This window comes from Aquarana catesbeiana, linkage group LG01 (assembly GCF_042186555.1).
Source record: "Aquarana catesbeiana isolate 2022-GZ linkage group LG01, ASM4218655v1, whole genome shotgun sequence".
NCBI classification, from domain to species: Eukaryota; Metazoa; Chordata; class Amphibia; order Anura; family Ranidae; genus Aquarana; species Aquarana catesbeiana.
This window is the reverse complement of record NC_133324.1, coordinates 653,606,025-653,628,863: the sequence shown is the minus strand read 5'-3', so window position 1 is coordinate 653,628,863 and position 22,839 is coordinate 653,606,025. Positions and strand designations below refer to the sequence as shown.

Here is a 22,839-nt window from a genome sequence, read left to right as displayed (position 1 = left end):
TTCAGGGGAGTGGTTACCCATATTGTCCCAGCTGATTCACAAGCCTGTAGCTTGTCAATCAGCACCTGGCCACACCTAATCCTGCCTGCTGTTTTCTGGGTAACCCAACCGACCGACCCCCCCAAAATATAACCACCGGCCGTCACTGGGTACATTACATTCACACAGCATTTTCTCTATAGAGTCTTTGAGGCTGCATTCACACATGACCATTTTGAATCGCGGGCAAAATAGACGTGATTCTGCCTGAGATTTCAAAACGCCCAGGTGTGAATGACAAAATCGCACAACGCACATTTCAGATGCCATTCATTCATAGCATCAAAAAACAGAGCGGTTCTGCCACGATTCTCGCATGATAAGTTGTGTTGCAGTCACAGCAAACTGCATCGCGTGAAGCACGTCACCCAAAATAAGCTCCTAAACCTTTTTGGGACAACAAGCTTCACGCAATGCGGTTTGTTTATTGCACGACATTCGTGGCAGAACCTCACCACATTTCATGTGTGCATGCAGCCTAAAGTTTACTTTCCTTTGAGCTGATCATTTTTTTCTATCTTTTGTAAACAATTTAAATAAAAAGCTTTATTGTAATTTTCTTACAAGATCAAATCAATATTACTTTGATCCATTGTCAGGGGGCTCCTAAACAGTGTGTGGCCCATAGACCGGTGTCTACCCTGCCTATTTGGTAATCTGCACCGGTTCCCTGGGACACTCCGCTGCTAACCAGAGCAGTGATTCCTGCTTAATTAACCACTTCAATACAGGGCACTTTACAGGGCACTTTCACCCCCTTCCTGCCTAGGCTAATTTTCAGCTTTCAGCGCTATCACACTTTGAATGACAAATACTCAGTCATACAACACTGTACCCAAACTACATTTTTATAATTTTCTTCCCACAAATAAAGCATTCTTTTGGTGGTATTTGATCACCACTGGGGTTTTTTATTTGTTTCTAAATATTTCTAAATAAAAATATAAAAAAAGTTTTTAGTTTCCGTTATAAAATTTTGTTTTCTCCTTCACTGACGGGCACTGATGAGGAGGCACAAATATGCAGCACCGATAGCTGGTACTGATGGGCACCGATAGGTGGCACTGATGAGGAGGCACTGACAGTCATTACTGATGGGCACTGATTGGCAGCTGTGGTGGGCACCTCTGATAGAGGCTGTGCCCAGTCAATCTGCTATAGGGCGGGCGGCAAGTGATTAAACAGTTCTCTATGGACAGAATTGTACTCTGGCACAGTTTGTACTCACACTGCAGCAAACTATACCAGATTGCAAGTGAACCATGCCCGGGACCACCTGTTCCAAGTGGTCTCAGGCACAGTATGCTTGTGGGCAGTTCGGAGCACTCATACTACACAAACGAACCAGACTAAAATATACGCGATACGAAAATCAGAAGTAAAATTTCATCCGACGAACAATCTGCTGATTTTCAGATCGTTAGTATGGTTCTTTCGACAGACGATTCTGATTTTTGTCCGGCAAAAGCTGGATGTGCAGACTAACATTTTTGTTCCACGCGAACTCAACGTCCGATTTTCGTTTAATTAGTACGGTTTTCATCCGAAAAAATCGTAAGAGCAAGACTTTGCATGCTCAGAAACAAAAGGAATACATACAAAACTTATTCAACACATGACGTCACTTCTGAAGTTGTATTCTGTCATACGAGAGAATTTTCGTACAGTAAGCAACCTCTTCAATTTCGATATGAGACTAGCACGCAACAAAAAACGGACGAATGGTCGTCTGAAAATTTGACCATGTGTACGAGGCTTAAGGCGGGCGATACATTATACAATTTTACTTTTAGATTTACCCAAACCATATAATATGATGTCAAACCTAAACACTTTCAATTTGTATGCAATCAGGCAGGTCCTTGCTCTACACAGTTGAAGGTAAATCCAAAGGAAATTGAAGAAAAGTAAAGTATATAATGTATAGCCAGCTTAAGGGGCTGAACTGCACCAAGGACTGAGTAAAAGTTCTAGCGTGACTGCACCCTTGCCCATTTGTTTAAATGAAAACCATATAAATCTACTAATTCTTTCTACGAATTAGACAGAACCTAGCACTGGACACCGGTCTGTCATTTACAGGCCATGTTCTTTCAATGGTTAATCTACAGGCAGTATGAGAAATCAACATTCACCTCCAGGAATCAACTTCACATTTGACCCCGGTCAAGTACAGGCCAGAATTAGTATCGGCTGACAGCTGTTTGGTGACCTATGTGCAATGAGTTTATGGTAGACGTCCAGTTCCCTGCAGACAGGTGTCCACATCCCGCAAACACACTATCCCTGCTGGCAGCATCAAACTCATATCGACTCAATGGGGATTGAAAGTTAAACTACTCATCAGTGTGGCTGTTGATTCTTTTTAAAAGTGATGTTTAAGCAGAGATACACAGATGTACTCAGGAATACAATATACTGTAGGGAAACGCTCTACAAACCCCAAATGCACTGAAGAAAAATACATTTAAAGTGCTGCTTTCTATAAAAGTGCCATGCTGCTACATACATGTGCATAACATAATGATCACATGGAAACCATACGCTACGTTAATATCTCCAAATAAGTGATATAAAAAAAATTAATGACATGTGTGCTGGAAATGATATACCCAAGGCTAAAAAATAAATATTACAATCCAAATAACTAATAAATATATATATTATATATATTTCCCGGGAGAGATGACTGTTGGTCTTGGCTCTGTACTTGTCATGTCCTACCGCATTATTCACATGTAAGTGTTTTAGGGTGATCCACCCCTTTTTCGCTGTATGCGCTTCCAGTTTAACTCACTTTTTGTTGCATTACTCTTGTAGAAATCCCTCACCATCGGGCCCTTGATGAGTGTATTCCACACGAAACGCGTCGGACATTTGGGACACCAACATATGTTTAAATTACAAATCTCAAGAATAATCATTATGGTTTTTACACATTATTATTTGTTCTTTTTGTTGTGCTGTGGTATTGTTATTTGTATATTTTATGCATTCTTTGTACATGTACTAAATCGCTCAACGAGACCACTATGTGGCGCCAAGTTGATTGTATCCTTGATGCCGATCGCTTATGCACAAATACATGTGCTGTGATTTTGGAATGATATTTATTACATTGTCTTTCTTTACAGGATGTGGTCCTGTCTTGAATTGTTTTTATGCATGTTACTTGACCAATAAAATTGCACTGTTACCCCTGGTACCTGCATTGCTTCCATGACCTCATTTAAAGTCCCAACTCTTATTAATTTTCGCATACAGGGATGGAGGCACCCCCGGTGCCTCATTTAAAGTCCCACTTCTTCCCTTTCCCCTTCTTTCTTGGTTTTATTTAAAAAACTATTCCCTTCACCTCTTAACCTCCAAAAAGGGCATTTTTTTTTCTATTTGGCACTGCGCTACTTTAACTGGCAATTGTGTGGTCATGCAATGCTGTACTCATATGAAATCTATATATTTTTTTACACAAATAGAGATTTTTATTTGGTGGTATTTGATCACCACAAGGTTTTTTTATTTTTTTTATTATATAAAACTAAAGAAAATGAATATTTTAATATTAAAATCATAATTTCTTTAAAAAATGTGTCAAATTGTATTCTTCTACATGTCTTTGGTTAATACATATGTGTATATTAATTGGTTTGTGATAAAGTTATAGCGTCTACAATCTATGGTATACATACTGGAATTTATGCAGTTATAGATGCTATACTGTAATGGCAATGATCAACGACTTATAGTGTGACTGTGATAGGGTGGCAAGCAATCTGGCACTAACTGACACTATCTGGGAGGGTCACTAACTCACACTGACGTTACTAGTGACACTAATACAGTAATAATACTGTACACCAGGGATATGCAATTAGTGGACCTCCAGCTGTTGCAAAACTACAAGTCCCATCATGCCTTTGCCTCTGGGTGTCATGCTTGTGGCTGTCAGTCTTGCTATGCCTCATGGGAATTGTAGTTCTTTAACAGCTGGAGGTCCGCTAATTGCATATCTCTGCTGTACACTGACACTGGCTGGGAAGAGGTTAACATCTAGGGGTGATCAATGGGTTAACTGTGTGCCTAACAATGTGTAATGCGTGTAATGTGCGCTGCTTCTTCTTTCTGATCTGGCTGTTTTTTCTCCCTGCTTTTCAAGAAGAGGAAACAGTCAGATTGCTGTTCCCTGTACACAGAGTTCTGCATTTTTGTAAACACAGAACTCTGTGATTGGACACAGCCAATCAGCTGATTTTATCTGAAATCATTGGCTTAAACCTTCTGCTAAACTTCTGCACAATGCTCCCCAAACCCAGAAGATGATAACCACGTACATTGTGCCTGTACCTTCTGCCCGCTTACAGTATATTTAAACTACCACAAGTTCCAGTGAAATAAAGTGCATAAATAGTATATATTAGTCCAAAATATATGTCTTCCCAATCAGTGATTAATCCGTGTGTGTATTTGAAACGCCACACAGGTGTGTCACTCGAGATCTTTCGCCTTCCACACTATGTTCTTACCTCCAATTTTAATCTGTGCATAGCTTCCAACTGTTCTTGATTTTGAGGGACTATCCTCATGTGTCCCTCATATTGGTCTGATCTATAAAGTTGTATATAAAATGCACTACCCATCTATAAAAAAAAAAAAAAAAGTGTTTCCCAGTGAAACATTTCACCCAATTTCTAAATTGTTGCAATAGTAAATTCCAAAAGCCAATATAAAAGGAATAGTAGTAGTAAAAAAGTACTTGTGGGTTTAACTAATCATTTTTTTTGTGCAATTTTTGTGCAATTCTCCTTTAGGCCCCTTTCACACTTGTGCAGTCCCAAGTCGTACCCCATGATTTCCAGTGAGTGCCTTTCATATCAGACACTTCAAAGTAGTCCCTGCACTACTTTGGTATGTCTTTGATGCAACTTGAGTGCCATAGTCCTCAAGATTACACAGGCATTACTTCAAGTTGCGGCAAAAATCGCAGCAAAGTCACACGACTTTCAGGTTGCACAAGTGTGAAAGGGGCCTTAAAGGAGACGTGGCAAGGGTGTGTCCTATGCCTACATACTTCTGCTAATAGGCATCCCTCATCTCCATCTCAAAAAGTTGGGAGATATGTCTATATATCAATCAAATAGGTTACTTTCAACCTCCCCTTATAGAAGTAATGGACCTTGGTATCCTTCTTCACAGTTGAAGTGTATCAGCTGGCTCCAATCACCTCTGGACTTTATAAACCTTAAAGGATTACCTTGCATCTTTTTATCTTTTTCAGGGCAATAGCTCTCATCTACACTACCCTCCACTTCCACCCAGATATATACAATAGCTCAAAACAAACATAATACCATCTTTGTGCTACTATTAAAATAATAATCTTTCTAAAAAGCATAAAGTAAACTTGCATTATATGTGCACTTCATCCCATGCACAGCAGAGTAAAACCTCAGTGATGTTCCCTAAGACAACACACAATTGACAACACACAATTGGCAACATCGCTCTTCCTGGTGCCTTCGCTTCCTTTAGAAAGTGATGGCCTCGCTGCTCCACCCTATGTGTTGCATCACCATCACATGATTTCTTCAGGATTGCCTCCTGAATGCCCAATGGCAGCTCCTAAAGCTCCATACACTCTATTAGATTTTCTGCAGATTTTTGTCTTCAGATTTACCAAAACCATATAATGAGTTCAAACCTTAAGAGTTTCAATGCAATCAGTGTATGCAATCAGGCAGGCCCTTACAGTACATGGTTTTGGTAAATCTGAAGACAAAAATCTGCAGAAAATCTAATAGTGTGTATGGGGCCTTTAGCCACACTCTAGAAAGCAATCCACCATGCATCATTTTTCAGAGAATAGGCTAATGTGCACTTAGCTTGACAGAGATGAGCTGCTTCGCCTTTCACTATCCTATCTCAGGCTCACAGCAGGGACAAGATTTTGTGGTACTAAACAGTAGTATTGAAATATCAAGTCACCTAAGGCCTGGTCCAGCATAGCAAAATGCTCCTTTAACACTGCCACGTTGGAGGCGGCCTATAAGGTCCTCCTGCACTGGTACTGGGTCCCAGCCCGTATTGCCAAGTCAAACCCATCTTGCAATAACAGATGCTTTTGGGGTTGTGGTCAATGAGGAGATGAACTGTACAGATGGTGGTCTTGCCCCCATTTTGTAGGACTCTGGTCAAGGGTCCTTGGCCTACTACCCTCCCTATTCCATGTCCCCTTCCACAAAGACCCCAAATTTACATTACTCCATTGCCCGCTCCCGGGCTTTTTCTCTCACCTGCATAAACTAGCTACATACTTATTTATCACTGCCAAACTAACAATAGCGAGGGCTTGGAAAAAAACATCTTATTTGCAGAGGTTAGGAATACCTTGACAACCCTTATGATCCACGAAAAAATGTCCAGCATCCTCCACGACTCCCATGCAAAATTCCTTAAGGTGTGGGCCCCATGGTGGTCCTACGCACTCTCTAATCTACATCCAACTAGTCTAGGACTCTGAATTCAATTTGACCCCGTCTCCAGCCTGGGGGACCCCCCTTTCTCTTTCCCACTTCCTGTTTTTGGGCCTCTTGCCTGCCGCTCTGTTCTACACCTATCCCCCCCCCCCCCCCCCACTGTTCGTGTTTTTTTGTGTTTGTTTTGTTTTGTTTTTTTGTTTTCCCTCTTCCCTGTTCTGCGGACAACTCCGCTCCCCCTAGTCTGCCTTAGCCCCTGGGTCTCAAGTCTCGGGCATAGCGCACTGACCCCTGACCCTGGCTAGCGGTGTCAGTTTATAACATATACCCTCATAATATATGTCTTATTATCTACTTTTACATGAACTTCCTTCTTATGTTTTATGTCCATATCCCCTGCGTGGGAATTTGTTGTTATCTGGTTTTGCCTTTTTCATATCCTAATAAAAACATTGTACCAGAAATATCAAGTCACCTGCCCTGACTCAAACAGAAATACAAATTCTTTGGCAGGTAAATCAGCTTCCTTATATTTATTGTATTTATGTATTTAGTGGTTTGCATGAAATGTAACTTTAATGTGCGATATCAGCTTTGGAATGTGGAAAGTAAAAACCTCTGACACAGAAGGAAAAGAAAAAATAACTACAGACCCTCTCTTACGCTACTAAAAGTGAGTTTTTATTATAGTTGGTATCCCTGCTGGAGAGCTTTACCCTGTGGTCACTGGGAAAGGAAGAGAGGGAAAATCTTCTCAATGGTGACACAGACAGCAACAAATATTTCAAAAGAAAAATCCTGCACCCCACCTTTAAATGCTTTCAGGGGAAGGTTGTGCATGGGCCCCCAAAGTACAAAACTGGTCAGAATACCAAAAGCTAAAGATCTTAGTAAAAAATGTAGGTCTTTACCTTTACATCTGCAATGTACACATCAGGACAATCTCAGGGGATGTTCAATCTCCAATTGATATTTGAAAATATTTGGGTATAACACTTCACTTAGGGCCTATCAAACAGTAAGGTTCAGCCCTCCCAGTAATGTATGCTTTCCCCTGTTGCGTCCTATTTGCATCATCAGCCAATACTTCTATAATGAGCAGAGTCACATTTTGGCTCTTGATGGTATAACTCTACTGGAGGACTAGTCATTCTATAAATAGGGTGGCACATTTATGGTTGGGACAGCATAGGGAAGGAATAACTGTGTATTTTATTGCTTCCTGTGTCGCCATTTGTAAGATTTCTCCTCTATCCTTGTCTATCCTGACATTAGTCAGACATTACGGCAAGTGGGAATAAATAAGGACACTGGAGAACAGGAAGTGGGAATAAATCTCTCCAACAGGGACAATGAAGAACAGGAAGTGAGGATGTATCTCTCCAATATGGATGCCAGAGATCAGGAAGTGGGAAATAATCTCTCTACCAGAGACATTGGAGAACAGGAAATGGGGATAAATCTCTCCAACAGGGACACCAGAGAATAGGAAGGGAGTATAATACTTTAATAGGGACAACAAAGAACAGGAAGTGAGGATGAATCTCTCCAATAGGGACTCCGGGGAACAGGAAGTGGGAATAACTCTCCCCACCAGAGACATTGGAGATCAGTGACCCTGGAGAATAGAAAGGAAAGATACAATTTTCCAACAGGGACAATGACGAACAGGAAATGGGGATAAATCTCTCCAACAGGGACCCTGGAGACCAGGAAGGGAGGATAAATCTGTATAACAGGGACACTGGAGAACAGAAAGTGGGAATAAATCTCTTCAACAGAGAACCAGGAGAACAAGAAGAAGGAATACATTTCTCCAAACAGGGACATTTGAGAACAGGAAGTGGGAATAAAAATTCCAACAGTGACACTGGAGAACAGGAAATCTCTCCACAAGGGACACTAGAGAGCAGGAAGGGAGGATACATCTTTTCAACAGGGACAATGAAGAAAAGGTAGGGATGAATCTCTCCAACAGGGACATTGACAACTGTTCTTGCTGAGTGGGAAAAGGTTAGTGCCTTTGCCATGGTGCTGTTTGCATTCCTACTTGAGATATTTTACCTCACCTTCTATTCAGGGGAGGTGAGGGGTTATTCCCCAGATATGGACATATACAGCATTTAAAATCTGACAGAAGTTCTGACTATTCTATGTTCTATTCAAAGCTAAAAAAAATGGCTGCATATTAGATTGCTGGCAAATTGTTGCTTCTAAGGATTGTATTGTCATTACTGATTTTCAGATGTACTATAAAAGTTTAAACCAGTACTTCCAGCTGCTCCTAACTTTATATATAGGAAGGCCCCCAGTTTTAGTGATAGGGTGGTGAAGAAAATTCTGGACCCACCCACCAGACCTCCATCCTTTTGGGATTGTGATGGCTTCTTTGTATGTAGGAAATGTAAAGCATGTAGAGAGGTCACCAGGCCAATGAGAGGACTGGAGGAGTTTCACTTCACCTTCTAATGGTAGAGAATTTAAAATCTGCAAATTCATTACATGTAATACTACCCATGTAGTTTATGCTTTATAATGTCCGTGTGGGCTGATGTACATTGGGTGCACAAAGAGGTTATTAAGAATTAGGATTGCAGAGCATGTTCAAAACATTAAATTAGGTTTTGAGGATCATAGTGTTTCATTACACATTAAGATGTTCCACAATCCGGATCCGTCCGGTCTGAAATTGTGGGGTGTAGGCCGTATTAAACCAGCTTGGAGAGGTTCTTATATAGTAAGAAAACCATCCAAACGCAAAACTAAATGGATCTTTCTCACTGATACACTCGTGCCCAAAGAGTTAAATGTGGAACTTGATATCAACTGTTTTATCAGTGATACAGTATATAGGTTTTATTTATGAATTTCCGTTTTTTTAAATTGTTATTATATTAAAATTAATAATTTACTAATGTTGGTTAGTATAATCAACATCCCCTCGATCTTCTCTTTTTTTATATTTCTTATTTCCTATATTTCTTATATTTTTTTTACATTTTAGACTTGAATTGATATAATTCTAGTTTGTCATTGCATTCATATTGCATTTATATTACATATATTTCACTTGCTGATATATTTAGTATTAGTTAAGCTATAATATTTCTCTTATTGGAGTTCACAATATTATTTCATGTGAACAATTTTATTAATTTTAATCATGAAAATGTATATGCATTATTTGTTTGGATCATAGGTGTGCGCAGCCTAATGCATTAGGGTGTGCACCCTTAAGCTCAAACACACATGCATGTGTATGTATCTACATATATGACTCCGGCACATTGATCTCCCTGCTGGCACAGTGAAAGAGAAAAGGATAAAATACTTCTCTTATGGCAGAGCCGGTAAGAGGGAGATCTTTCCCATGTTCCTGTTGCTACACAGAACGATAACACTAATGCGCATGGGGGGATTAGGGTGTGCCTGGGCACACCCAGCACACCCTGTGCGCATGCCTATGGTTTGGATTACATAACCATACTGGGCGAACTCTAGTATTGCCGGGTGATATCCATGATTGAGCTTTACTAGGTAGTATCTGGGTTTGGTAGTATGTCAGTTTTCTTTAAATGAAAATTAGGATGAACAGGCCAGCTGTGTGTATTGAACCAGTCCCCCTGTGATTGTGATTCCTCTAACTAGCAGTGTTGCAAAGCAAGGCGGTGATCACTGGGGGTTAGACTAATGCTGGGTTATCCCATAAATGCTGGGACACCGTGCCGTTTGGTCATGCTCTCTGTTGAAGTCGTGATGACGAAACGCATCAGCGCATGACCTTACGGCGTCCGGAAGTGTATTCAACCAAATGCTTTTACGTTGTGCTAGTGTGTGTGTTTTTTTTTTTTTTTTTTAAAGGGGGTGGTCGTCTTGAATAAACTTTTAAAACGGTATCGCGCTATGTGGAGCCTTTGTTTACATGACTAAACCACCCTGGGTGATGAGCTGCTTGAGACAACCGGACTATTGAATTACATCCCTTTGGTGAGTGTAAACCCCTAGGGGAGTGTTTTTCATGTGATGTGAACTCTGGTGGATGGTATATGCCTATCAATCATTAAGTAGAATCCTTCACCTATCAATTGAACTGTCTCATCACCTATCAACATACTATTGATTTCTCATATCCTTTTACATGTGAATGCTGGTCATACTTCATTTATTTGATTGGAGCGCTGCTTTGAGTATTGGAACTTTGTCTATATGGACTAAGTACTTTTTTTTTACTTACGTGTATATTTCTGTTTTATTTAGCGGCTGCTTTTATGTACAAAGACTTGTGTCATATACACACACACGTGCGTGCATTGTGGGCGCATGGGCGCCGCCCCCCCATCCATGCGCCCGGCTCCTTTCAGGACGCTGGGCGCATGGATTTGAAGCACCTGATTAGAGTCAGAGCCTCTAATAGTCTTCAAAATAGAGTGGGTTCGGGGTGCAGAGAGTGCGCCCTGATCCCACCATTTGTGTGACGATAGCAAATTAATTTTCGCTATTTTTACAATAACCTTCCTCCCTGTTAATCAGGAGGCAGGGCGTCAGACCTGTTTCCTGATTGGCCAAAGTGCCAGACCACCTAATTGGATGCATGGTGCTTAGGAAGAGGAGCAGAGGACACACACGCTGGAGCGGAGGTCGCCACCGCTGTGGTGCAATGTCTTGGAGAGGAGCTGCTGCCTGCGGTAAGTTCCGGGGGGGGGGGGTGTGCTGCCAGAGACGTGAGCCCCGCGAGTGGGGGGGGGGTCGGTGGGCACAGTGGCTGCATATACTTGGCACAAGTGGCTGCATTTGACGAGCAAAGTGGCTGAATTTGATAGGCACAGTGAGGCTGCAATTGATGTTTTTTTTTTTAAAGCATTTTTCAGTTTGTTTGCGCCCCCCCCAAAAAATTTTGAGCACCAGACGCCACAGACACACACATAATATATATATATATTGGGGGGGGGACTTCATTTTTCCTGAGTTCTGAGCGGTGCAATTAGGCCTTTTAGACACAGATTATTAAAGTTACAGGAGCAGCTAAGACATTTTTTTCCAGACACTACCATATGCAAGATAAAATTTGATTGGTGTACTTTCCTTGCTCTGTGTATACCTATTACTTATAAAAAAAAGTAAAAAGGATTTGGCCTAAATGGGTGGCCATGCTGCTTTTCCTAATATACAGTCAATTGTGCATTTATGCTTTAAGCTTCACATAAAATAATGCATTGATTGTCTTAGAACATTCACTTTTAATAAAAAGAGGCTGTGTATATTACAATCTTACACAAGGTAGTAAGAGTTGACACACTTAACTTAAGCTGTTCTTGACATGAGGACGAGGATGGGTCTTGTAACAAAAGGACTACCATGATTAGATGGATTACCTATGCCTGCGATGATCGGCTGAACATGACAATATGTGGTGAGACAGGTTTCTGGGAATTATTATAAGGTGTGAGGGTGTTATTTTTGTAGTTTGACCTGATTAGGCTGATATTTCTTCAGACTACACCACCTACAAATGATTCAGATGGCTTAAAATAGATCATTTACATTCAACTTTGTTTTGCATTGGAGTTATTTCTAATTGGTATTCATGTACAACGCAAATTAATCACACAGATACCAGAAAATAAAATACCAATACAATTAAAGTGTATGCATTGTCAAAACTTGTCTCTATTGGCCTTGGAGGCCATTGTCTCTGGTACAAAAAGTAATAGGAAATCCAAAATGTTTGAGGTTTCAACAGGAACAAGAGGTGAGAGGTAATCATCCAATGGGGAAACTTGTTTTGATGACATATGATTTTCTGTATTATGCGGAAGTAGATGAGTGGAAGGGGCTATGTACATCCAAGTACATTCCCTTTCTTTAGACACCTCTCATTTTTTGCATTGGAATTCCTTTGGGAAATCTTTTTCTTTATATTTTTATGTGCTTATTTTTTCTCCTCTTTTTGCTAGTTTGGCAATCCGAAAATAAACCTGACAGGAGTCTTAACCATTTGCTACTCTATAAAAGCTTAATAAAGTTTTGGGGGCCAATTATAAAAAATGAACTGTGTGAATTGCATAGCGATAACAAATAAATCCCTGGAATTTTTCTAATTTGTGTATTTCCTATGAATGTCAGCACCATCTAAGGGCCATAATGCGATATTTTTCTGAAATACCGTAATCAGAAAAATGCTGCATTATGGTCACTAGACGGAGCTATCATAGGAAATACATATTTTGGATGCATTTCGCACATCAAGTAAAAAAAAAAAAAAAACTTTAAGCAGATAATAAATTAAAAAAACAGACCTTTCCACTGAAAAATAGAGATGGAAATCTTACAAGCAAGTAGCTAAATAAACTTAACCTTTAAAAAAAAAAAAAAAAAAAAAAAAAAGCTAAATAAACAGAAGCTATAAGCAGCCACAAAATGTAAATTGTAACAGAACACATATTTAAATTTCGAGGTACCTGATTCACTTCCGATCAGAGGTTGGTTTGCAAAATGTTGAATAAATTCTTTTATAGATGAGAATTCATTGAATCCAAACTTAAGACTTGTTCCACATTGGTAGACTTGAAAGTGTTTCACTGAGTCCTTGGCCCTTGAGAAGGAATGTATTTGACATATTATTATTGGTAGTCATGCTAGTTACCGTATTTTTATCATCCAAACTTGGGATATAAAAATTCCTTATAACACTCTTAAGCTTGGCACACAATCATAACCAAACATGGAACACAGGAGTAACTGGTTAAACTGCAATTCAAAGAGGTAATCATAGATCATTGTTTGCAAGATCAAATAGAATTACAAAAGTTGTTTGTTAGCTGACAATGAGGCAGGTTTCCTTTGTCACTTTTCATTAAACAAAGCATCTGAAACAAAATTTGTCATTGACATGTACATTAGGTTCTTCAAAGATGTTTTATTGGGTAACATAAAATGGAGTCTGTTCTTCATACCCCGGGTCCCCCTTCTCCAAGTGCCTTATATACTTCTGCCAAGGTTAATGTTTGATGGGGTAGCCAGGGCAGTCTTTAATATTGATTGGACCCTGGGTAAAAATTTTCTTGGCGCCCCCCCCATGCAATTTCACTCTCCACCTGCTCTGAGACATACAATAAATAGCAGCTAGACTTAAAATCAGTTTACTGTATCAGATCAGGCAGCAATTGCGATTGGTTGCCAGCAGTTACAGCATATCATTACTGACTGGTTGCTAGAGGTTACAGCACACATTACAGCTCACTGATTAGTTGCTAGAGGTTACAGCACATCATCTCCTCACTGCAGAGGAGTATGATATATATATGAATGGCGCCTTTATTTACATATCAATGCTGCCGGCCGTAGCTATTTACTTAGTAATGCCACCGCTATTTACATGTGAATGTCGGTTATTTACATGTAAACATGTGTCTGCAGGTGAGTCATCTGTACACAACAATAGGGCAGAGCTGGACAGCATTAGTACCAGCACTTCACACTGAGATATCGGGACACAGCACAGGACTAAAACTTCAAGGGACAAGGGAATTTAAACTGGGATAGTTGGCACGTATAAGGCAGATGCTCTGGGCCCCACAACAATGACAGGGCCCAGGGCAGCTGCCCCTTTTGCCCTGCCTTAAAGACGGCCCTGGGGGTGGCACAGAACTGGGGTCCTTGGTTAGAATCCCAGCCAGGACACAATTTGCATGGAGTATGCATGTTCTCCCTGGGTATGGTATGGTTTCATCCCAAACGTAAAAAATATGCTGGTAGGTTACTTGGCTCCTGTCTAAATTGTCCCTAGCTTGTGTTATCACATTCTACACTACATGGGGTTCTGAAGCCTACACAATTGGGGAAAGCCAAGTAAAGACCTGGCAAACCTTCATCATAAAATAAATGTGTCAAGCAAAATCTATGGAAAGGGCTTTTAAATGTATCAGACATGGTGCTCAGTGAGTTGGCCCATAGAATCACAGAGAGTCTTATAAGCCTAAATGGATAATTATAAAATCTCTCTCTCTCTCTCTCACCAGATTAGCAAATAGTGCAGTGTTTCTCAATTAGGGTTCTTCTAAATGTGATTGTAAACAATCACCTTGTAAAACAACCCATTCAGTTTAAAATAGAAATGAAGGATAATAAAAAAAAAAAAAAAAAAACACATACATACTTTTTTGTCCTTTTTAGAAGTGATCACAATCTATCTGTTGTCAACTGCTGGGGAAGGAGAAACAGCATCACACTGAACTTCCCAGTGAATGGCTGTGAGGGGGAGGGGCATGTCAGGACAAGTCTGGATCATTGGGAGGAGAGCAGGCTGCGTTTCCAGCACAAACTAAAGAACTGATCACGCTGTGCTCCCATGCCTAGTGTGGTCAGTTTTCAGTATGAAAGCAGAAGGACTGGCAGGAACACCAGGAATGCCACACAAAAGGAAGCAATACAAAAAGAACAGGAGACTTTTTCATACAAGTATGTGGTACTCTCCACTAATCACCAATGTAAGAGGTCACTTCTACACTGGCCACTAATATTGGAGGATACCACAATTTTTACTGTCTGCCTCTATATTCTAAAGTTATTGTTCATTTCAAGAATATTACTGCAAATCATTTTGTAGGGGATTTGGTAACACAATTAAGATACATGTAAACCAAACATTTCATATTCCTAATATGTGCCTGCTGTACCATGTACTGGTATGAAAAAAGTATCCTGCTCTCCTATTGCTTCCTTTGTGTGAAATCCCTGGTTTTCCTGCAAGTCCCTCTGCTTTCCTATTAAACTAGGCAGGAGAGCACAGCTTGGTCAGATCTCTAGCTATGCTGGGAACTCAGGTGTTAATTTACTAAAACTGAAGAGTGGGAAATCTGGTGCAGCTGTACATGGTAGCCAATCGGCTTCTAATTTTAGCTTGTTCAATTAAGCTTTGACAGAAAAAACCTGGAAGCTGATTTCTAAGCAGCACTGCACCAAGTTTTAATAAATTGACCCCACAGTGCTCTCTCCTCCAATGATCAGACTTGTCCTTACACACCGCTCCTGCATAGCTATTCACTGGGAAGCTCATTGTGCTGCAGCTTCTCCTCCCCCATCTTATATGCAGCTTAGTACAGAGGGAATGTGAGCACTTATAAAAAAAAAAAAAAAAGAAGAGTTTATAATTTTGTTTATAGCTATACACAGTGTTTTCATTTAATTTCATTTTAAACTAAGGGTCCTTTCACAATAATAGCGCCTGCAAACCGACCCGAAAGTGCCGCTGCTTTCATTCCAGTGTGAAAGCCCCAAGGGCTTTCGCACTGGATCGATGCGCTGGCAGGACGGTAAAAAAAGTCCTGCTAGCAGCATCTTCGGAGCGGTGAAGGAGCGGAGTGTATACCGCTCCTGCCCATTGAAATCAATGGGACGGCACGGCTATACCGCCAGCAAAGCGCCTCAGCAGAGGCGCTTTGCGGTGGTTTTTAACCATTTCTCGGCCACTAGCGGGGGGTAAAACCGCCCCGCTAGCGGCCGCATACCGACGGTAAAGCGCCGCTTACAATAGCGGTGCTTTACCGCCGACGCCCGCCCCAGTGTGAAAGGGGCCTAAATGTGTTGTTGTACAATGTAATGGTTTATATATATTTACCTGCCCTGGATGTCAAATATGCTAGGTACTCCACATTACTTATTCCTTTAAAACTTGATCATGTCCAAAAGTACCATGAGATGTTAGTAGAATCCAATTGAGAAGGGGTTCCCCAAAAAGCAGAAAAATTATTTCAAGGGTTCTTCAGAGGTAAGAAGGCTGAGAAAGGCGGATATAGAGCAGTGGTCTCCAAACTGTGGCCTGGGGGCCAGATGCTTGTTTGCCCTTCAGGTACTATTTTATCCACTGATACAAATAATGGGGCAGAATTCCCCCTACTGACAGCAATAAAAGGGCCCAATTCCTACCAATGACACCAATGATGGGGCAAAGTTTCTCCCAATGATGGGGCACAATTCCTCCCAATGACACTAGTGATGGGGCATGATTTCTCCCAATGATGGGGCACAATTTCTCCCAACGACACCAACAATGGGGCCCAATGACACCATTAATGGGACACAATTTCTACCAATGGCAGTTAAGAAGGGGTGCAATTCCTCTCACTAACACCAATGATGGGGCACAACTCCTCCACTGAAACTAAGGATGGGGCATTGCTTTTTCCCCACAGATTCTGGGACCTTTTCTGCCAATGGCCACAGTCTGGACTGCCTAAATTCTGAAGGACAGTAAACAAAAAGTTGAGGCCCCTGATATAGAGGATCACTATATATCATAAGGATCACATTTAATACAGATAGCAGTAATTACATTTAAAGAGTCAGCCAATGCAATCCTTCACCTGAAAATGCTAGTTGCCTAGCTGTCATGCTACATTAAATTTCCAGAAAAGGTTAGCTTAATAGGTATACCATTTTCATTAGATTTTGTTTAAAGTAAAGAATCGTTTTAAGCCTTTTCTTACCTTACGACTGTTGAGTGGCGCAGATCCTGCTTTAATAGGAGAACAACAGAATTACTGTTGTAAGAGGAAGTATTGTAAATACTGCTTGTTTGTCGCTCAGATTGTCACACATTATACTGTTTAAGTAATGGATATGTGCTTGAATGAACAAGCACCTTGGAAACTTACTACTTTTAGCAACTTTTTTTTAAAGTTGTCACTTGCTCTGGTCTTAGCTAAATTTTGTCTTCCGTTCTGCCAGTACAAATCATTGCAGATTTGTTACATGGACAACAAAGCAGCCAGGATACAACAAGACTTTGAAACATAAATGCAATATACAGAAAGTAGCCCGTGACCTACAAACATAAAAACTGTTTGAGGTGAAAGCGTTTGGGGCATATTTATAAAGCAGTGAATTTGACATCTACCAAACATTCAACATATGCAAGATTCCCCTGCCGTGAATGTTTTCTGAATGTCGCATCCACTGCCTTATAAATGTAGCCCTTTGTGTTTAATTATCTTAAAGTATGTGGTATTAAGTATTAATTTCTATTATAATTATTATTATTATACACGATTTATTTAGCGCCAACAGTTTACGCAGTGCTTTACAATATAAAAAGGGAGGCAGTACAGTTATAATACAATAAAATAAAATGCAAGAGGTTTAAAAGGGCCCTGCTCATAAGAGCTTGCAATCCAAGAGGGTGTGGCAAGCGAAACAAAAAGGTTGTAACTGTGGGGGATGAGCTGATGGAAGTGATAAAAGATTAGATGGAGGCCCGATAGGTTTTTCTGAAGAGAGGGATCGCCTAAAGGCAGCCAGAGTAGGAGATAGCGAGTTCCAGAGAATGGGAGAGGCTCTGGAGAAGTCCTGTAGACGAGCATGGGAGGAGGCAACAAGGGAGCTTGAGAGCAGGAGGTCTTGAGAGGAGCGGGGAGGAAGGTTTGGGGTGATAGTTGGAGACAAGTTTGATGATGTAGCTCAGGGCAAAAAGCTAATTATTTTGAATTTAATTAGCTGGGCAAAACGGAAGCCAGTGAAGGGATTGGTGAAGAGGGGTGGCAGACACTGAGCGGTTGGTAAGGTAGAGGAGTCTGGCAGCAGCATTCATGATAGACTGAAGTGGGGGTAGTTTTATGGAGAGGCAGGCCAATGAGAAGGGAGTTGCAATAGTCAAGGTGAGAGATAACAAGGGAGTGAATGAGGAGCTTGGTGGTTTCATTAGTTAAAAAGGGGTGAATTTTAGAGATGTTACAGAGGTGAAGTCTTCAAGCTTTTGACAACGATTGTATTTGGGGCTGAAAGGACAGGTCAGAGACTAGGTTTAAAATGTATTTTTATATATTACAGGTACGTACACTTACTGGACACTTTATTAGGTACACCTTGCTAGTACCGGGTTGGCCCCCTTTTGCCTTCAGAACTGCCTTAATTCTTCATGGCTTAGATTCAACAAGGTGTTGGAAACATTACTCAGAGATTTTGGCCCACATTGACATGATAGCATCACGCAGTTGCTGCAGATTTGTCGGCTGCACATCCATGCTGCCAATCTACCATTCTACCACATCCCAAAGGTGCTCTATTGCAGTGGTTCTCAACTCTCCTAGTGCCATGACCCCGTGATAAAATTTCCCAAGTTGTGGGGACCCCTAACAGTAAAATTATTTTTGTAGCGTGGGTTGTCAGGACTCAAAGCAAGACAAGTAATTTGCGTCCCTAACCCACGGACATTTAGCGCTCCCTGAGTCCCTTTCACTTGTACAGTATTAAAACCCCTTATGGTACATAAAGGAGAACAAAGAGAAAGATGGTTACATCTTTTTCTTTGTTCTCCTTTCTTTCCCTTTTATCTCTCTCTATGCTCATTTCTTAACGTTCCCCCCCCCCCCCCCATCCCTCTCTCTAGCCATCTTTCTTGTTCTTTCTCTTATTCTTTCTCTCCCTTTTTCTTTGTTCCTTCCCCTCTTTTCCTCTCCCTTCCATGTATTCTCTATTTTTATTCCCTCTCTTACTCCTTGGTGGGATGAGTGGCAGTGCTGGTGGGGGGTGGGATGAGTGGCAATGCTGGGGGGAGTTCTGATCAGTTAGCTTAGGTGGGGACTTTTAATGACTACTAAAATCACAGGTAGTGTTACTCACTGTGTCTCTGGCTTCACTGTGTTTCCGACTTTGTGGTGTCTCGCAGCAGTGACACCTATGCCGAAATCAGGAGATAGGGTCTCCTCCAGCACCACCCACTTCACATTCCTCACTAGTCAGCTGACCTCTAGTCTCTGCCCCCCAGCCATGCAGTGAACTAAATGGGCATCTGCAAAGAGGGTGAGTGCCCGGCCGCGGGCTCCAGGGACAGCCCTGCTGGGCGGCCGCGAAAAGGCTGGGAGAGCAGTTTGACTTCAGGAACAGGCCAGGATTTGGTGACCCCTGGCAAATCATCATTTGACCCCCGAGGGGGTCCCGACCCCCAGGTTGAGAACCACTGCTCTATTGGATTGAGATCTGGTGACTGTAGAGGACATTGGAGAACAATTAACTCATTGTCATGTTCAAGAAACCAGTGGTAGATGATTGGAGCTTTGTGACATGGTGCATTATCCTGCTGGAAGTAGCCACCAGAAGATGGGTACATTGTAGTCATAAAGGGATGGACATGGTCAGTAACAGTACTCAGGTAGGCCGTGGTGTTTAAAGAATCTTCAATTGGTATTAAGGGGTCCAAAGTGTGCCAAGAAAATATCCCCCACACACCATTACACCACCAGCCTGAACTGTTAATACAAGGCAGGATGGATCCATGCTTTCATGTTGTTTATGCCAAACTCTGACCCTACCGTCTGGATGCGGCAGCTGAAATCGAGACTCATGAGATTAGGCAACATATTTCCAATCTTTTATTGTCCAGTTTTGGTGATCCTGTCAAATTTCAGCCTCAGTTTCCTGTTCTTAGCTGACAGGAGTGGCACCCGGTGTGGTCTTCTGCTGCTGTAGCCCATCTGCTTCAAGGTTTGATGTGTTGTGCGTTCACAGATAGTATTTCTGCATACCTTGGTTGTAACAAGTGTTTTTTTTTTAGTTACTGTTGCCTTTCTGTCATCTCAAACCAGTTTGCCCATTCTCCTCTGGCATCAACAAGGCATTTTTGGCATTTTTGTCCACACAACTGCCACTCACCGGATAGTTTCTCTTTTTCGGACTATTCTCTGTAAACCCCAGAGATGGTTGTGTGTAAAAATGCAGTAGATCCGCAGTTTTTGAAATAGTCAGACGAGCCCACCTGGCACCAACAACCATGCCACATTCAAAGTCACCTTAATCCCCTTTCTTACCCACTCTGATGCTCGGTCTGAACTTCAGCAAGTCGTCTTCACCAAGTCCAGACGTCTAAATGCATTGAATTGCTGCCATGTGATTGGCTGATTTAGCAATTTGTGTTACCAAGCAATTGAACAGGAGTACCTAATAAAGTGTATATAGCGCTGTCAAATTACGCAGCGCTTTACATATATTCATTTTAAATTCAAATCAGTCCCCACCTTCAAGGGGTATACAATCTAAGGTCCCTAACTCACATTCATACTTACACATACTAGGGCTAATTTAGACAGGAGCCAGTTAACGTACCAGCATGTCTTTGGTGTGTGGGAGGAATCCGGAGTACCTGGAGGAAACCCACACCGGCACAGGGAGAACATGCAAACCTTGCGTAGGTAGTGTTGTGGTTGGGATTCAAAACAGAAGACCCTAGTGCTGCCAGGTGGAAGCGCTAACTACTTAAGTACAGGACAATTTACATACCATTTTAAGGAATATGTATCTACATAAGGTGTGCGGTACACCTTAATCTTCACCTCGTGGTGATATGAACAGGGATCAAACATAGAAACAAGCAAGGAAATTTCAGCACTCAATCACACTATAATCATAGCGATCACATTACTGAATCCCAGAAGAGAACATAGCCATCCAAATATAAAACAGTTATGGGACTTGCTCGAACCTACATCTAGCCATTTTAAAGGCAATTTTAAAGTTTTAATGTACAGACAACAAAAGCTGACATTACATTTTCCAGGCACTTGAGGCTAGCGTTTTACATCTACAGACAGCATAACCTGGCATTATGTTTCTCCAAGAGTTGGCATTATACATTTTACTAAGATGAGAAACTGGCATCATATGTTTACCAGCAATAGATACCGGCATTTGAGTTTACTGACCCCAAAGGATGACACGGGACTTGATTTACAGTTATCCAAGGCTGGAGTTATAGGTTTACAGATGCCAGAGGCTTATATATTTACTGGCAGCAGAGACAGCTGCTACGTTTGCATGGATCTTTTTTTAATTTCCATTTGGAATAAATAACATTTAGGTCCCATGGCCCATGTTTACCTTAGTCTCCTCATATTCCTAAGCTGGCCACGTAAAGAATATTGTGCTTGGGATGCCCAAGTAAATGCTCTTCATATTTATTTCAATCATAAGTGTAAAGGAAATTTGTAAGTTCTGTATATAATTGTATTGTATTTTGTATGTATTGTACACTGCCCTCACTGTGCACACGGCACTAATAATGTTTTCAGTAAATGTTTACATTCTTTCGAGTCCTGATTAGAATTAGTCTGCCTATGTTACGCCCCTTGTTACCATAAACGTACAATTGTAATATTAACGTGATACCTACGTAATCATGTGTATATAAACCTTTAATTGCGTCATAATAAAGCAGAATAGTTATCTGGAAAGATGCGGAGTGTATCTTTTGTGTCTGTTCCCTACTGTAGTAGTTATTAATTTTGAACCACTAATCAATATTAGGTTAGGCGTTGCCTATCTATAAAATGTCCAGGTCAATAAGTAAACATTTTCATTTGAAAAAAAAATGAATTAAATGTTTATGGAATAAATTGCATACTCTAAAATATTTCATTTCCATTCCACTAACATTTATTTTAATAAATTTAATGTAAAATCTGGTAAAAAGCTAAAAAGTAACATGAGTTTCTTTGGCAGATTACAAGCATTTTTGGCCTCATAGACTTCAATAGAAACGCCTGACACCAGCGTTTTATGAGCGTTTTCTGCTTAAATAGCAGCTCTCCACCCCTAATTTCCTCTCCCTCTCCTCCCCCTAGTGCTTTCTAAAACTTACTTAAAACTACACAGCCTCAAAATTTGCTTTTATATAGTCTTCATTCCTTGTTCCTCATCCAAGATTGGAAAAGAGGTGGAGCATAGGAGTAACTGGTACTTATCACCTTCCTGAGGTCTTGGGTGCTTCAAACACACCTTACCTGACATAGCCTACTCAGGAATATGTGGAGCCCTAGGCAAACATGAACTTTGGGATCTAAGGCCCTGAGTGATTTTCACACCTGAGTGATTTTCTGCTTGAAGCTCTTAAACACACAACAAGCCAAAACCCATTCATTTCAATGGCTCCTGTTCACATCTGAGCGTTCTGTCACCTGAATCAAAATGCCTGAAGCTCAAAAGTAACATGAGTTTCTTTGGCAGATTACAAGCATTTTTGGCCCCATAGACTTCAATAGAAACGCCTGACACCAGCGTTTTATGAGCGTTTTCTGCTTAAATAGCAGCTCTCCACCCCTAATTTCCTCTCCCTCTCCTCCCCCTAGTGCTTTCTATTGGCTAAACAAAAACGCCTGAAGCTGTAAAAAGCTTGCAATACCTTTCTAAAACACTTTAAAAAAGCTTGTAAAAAGCTGCAAAAAAGCTGAACAGAAAACACTTCTGAAAAATGCCAGTAAAATCCATATGCTCAGGTGTGAATGGATCCTAATGCCCTGTACACACGGTCGGACATTGATCGGACATTCCGACAACAAAATCC

At 41.0% G+C, this 22,839-nt stretch overlaps 1 protein-coding gene across 1 annotated transcript in view; it reads right to left on the bottom strand.

Moving 5' to 3' along the window:
- DAPP1 (dual adaptor of phosphotyrosine and 3-phosphoinositides 1) overlaps positions 1–22,839 on the bottom strand; it is a 113,035-nt gene that overhangs the window by 33,895 nt on the left and 56,301 nt on the right. The window contains 1 exon segment of the mRNA XM_073601478.1: positions 12,971–13,104. Coding sequence (XP_073457579.1) covers positions 12,971–13,104 — 134 coding nt within the window.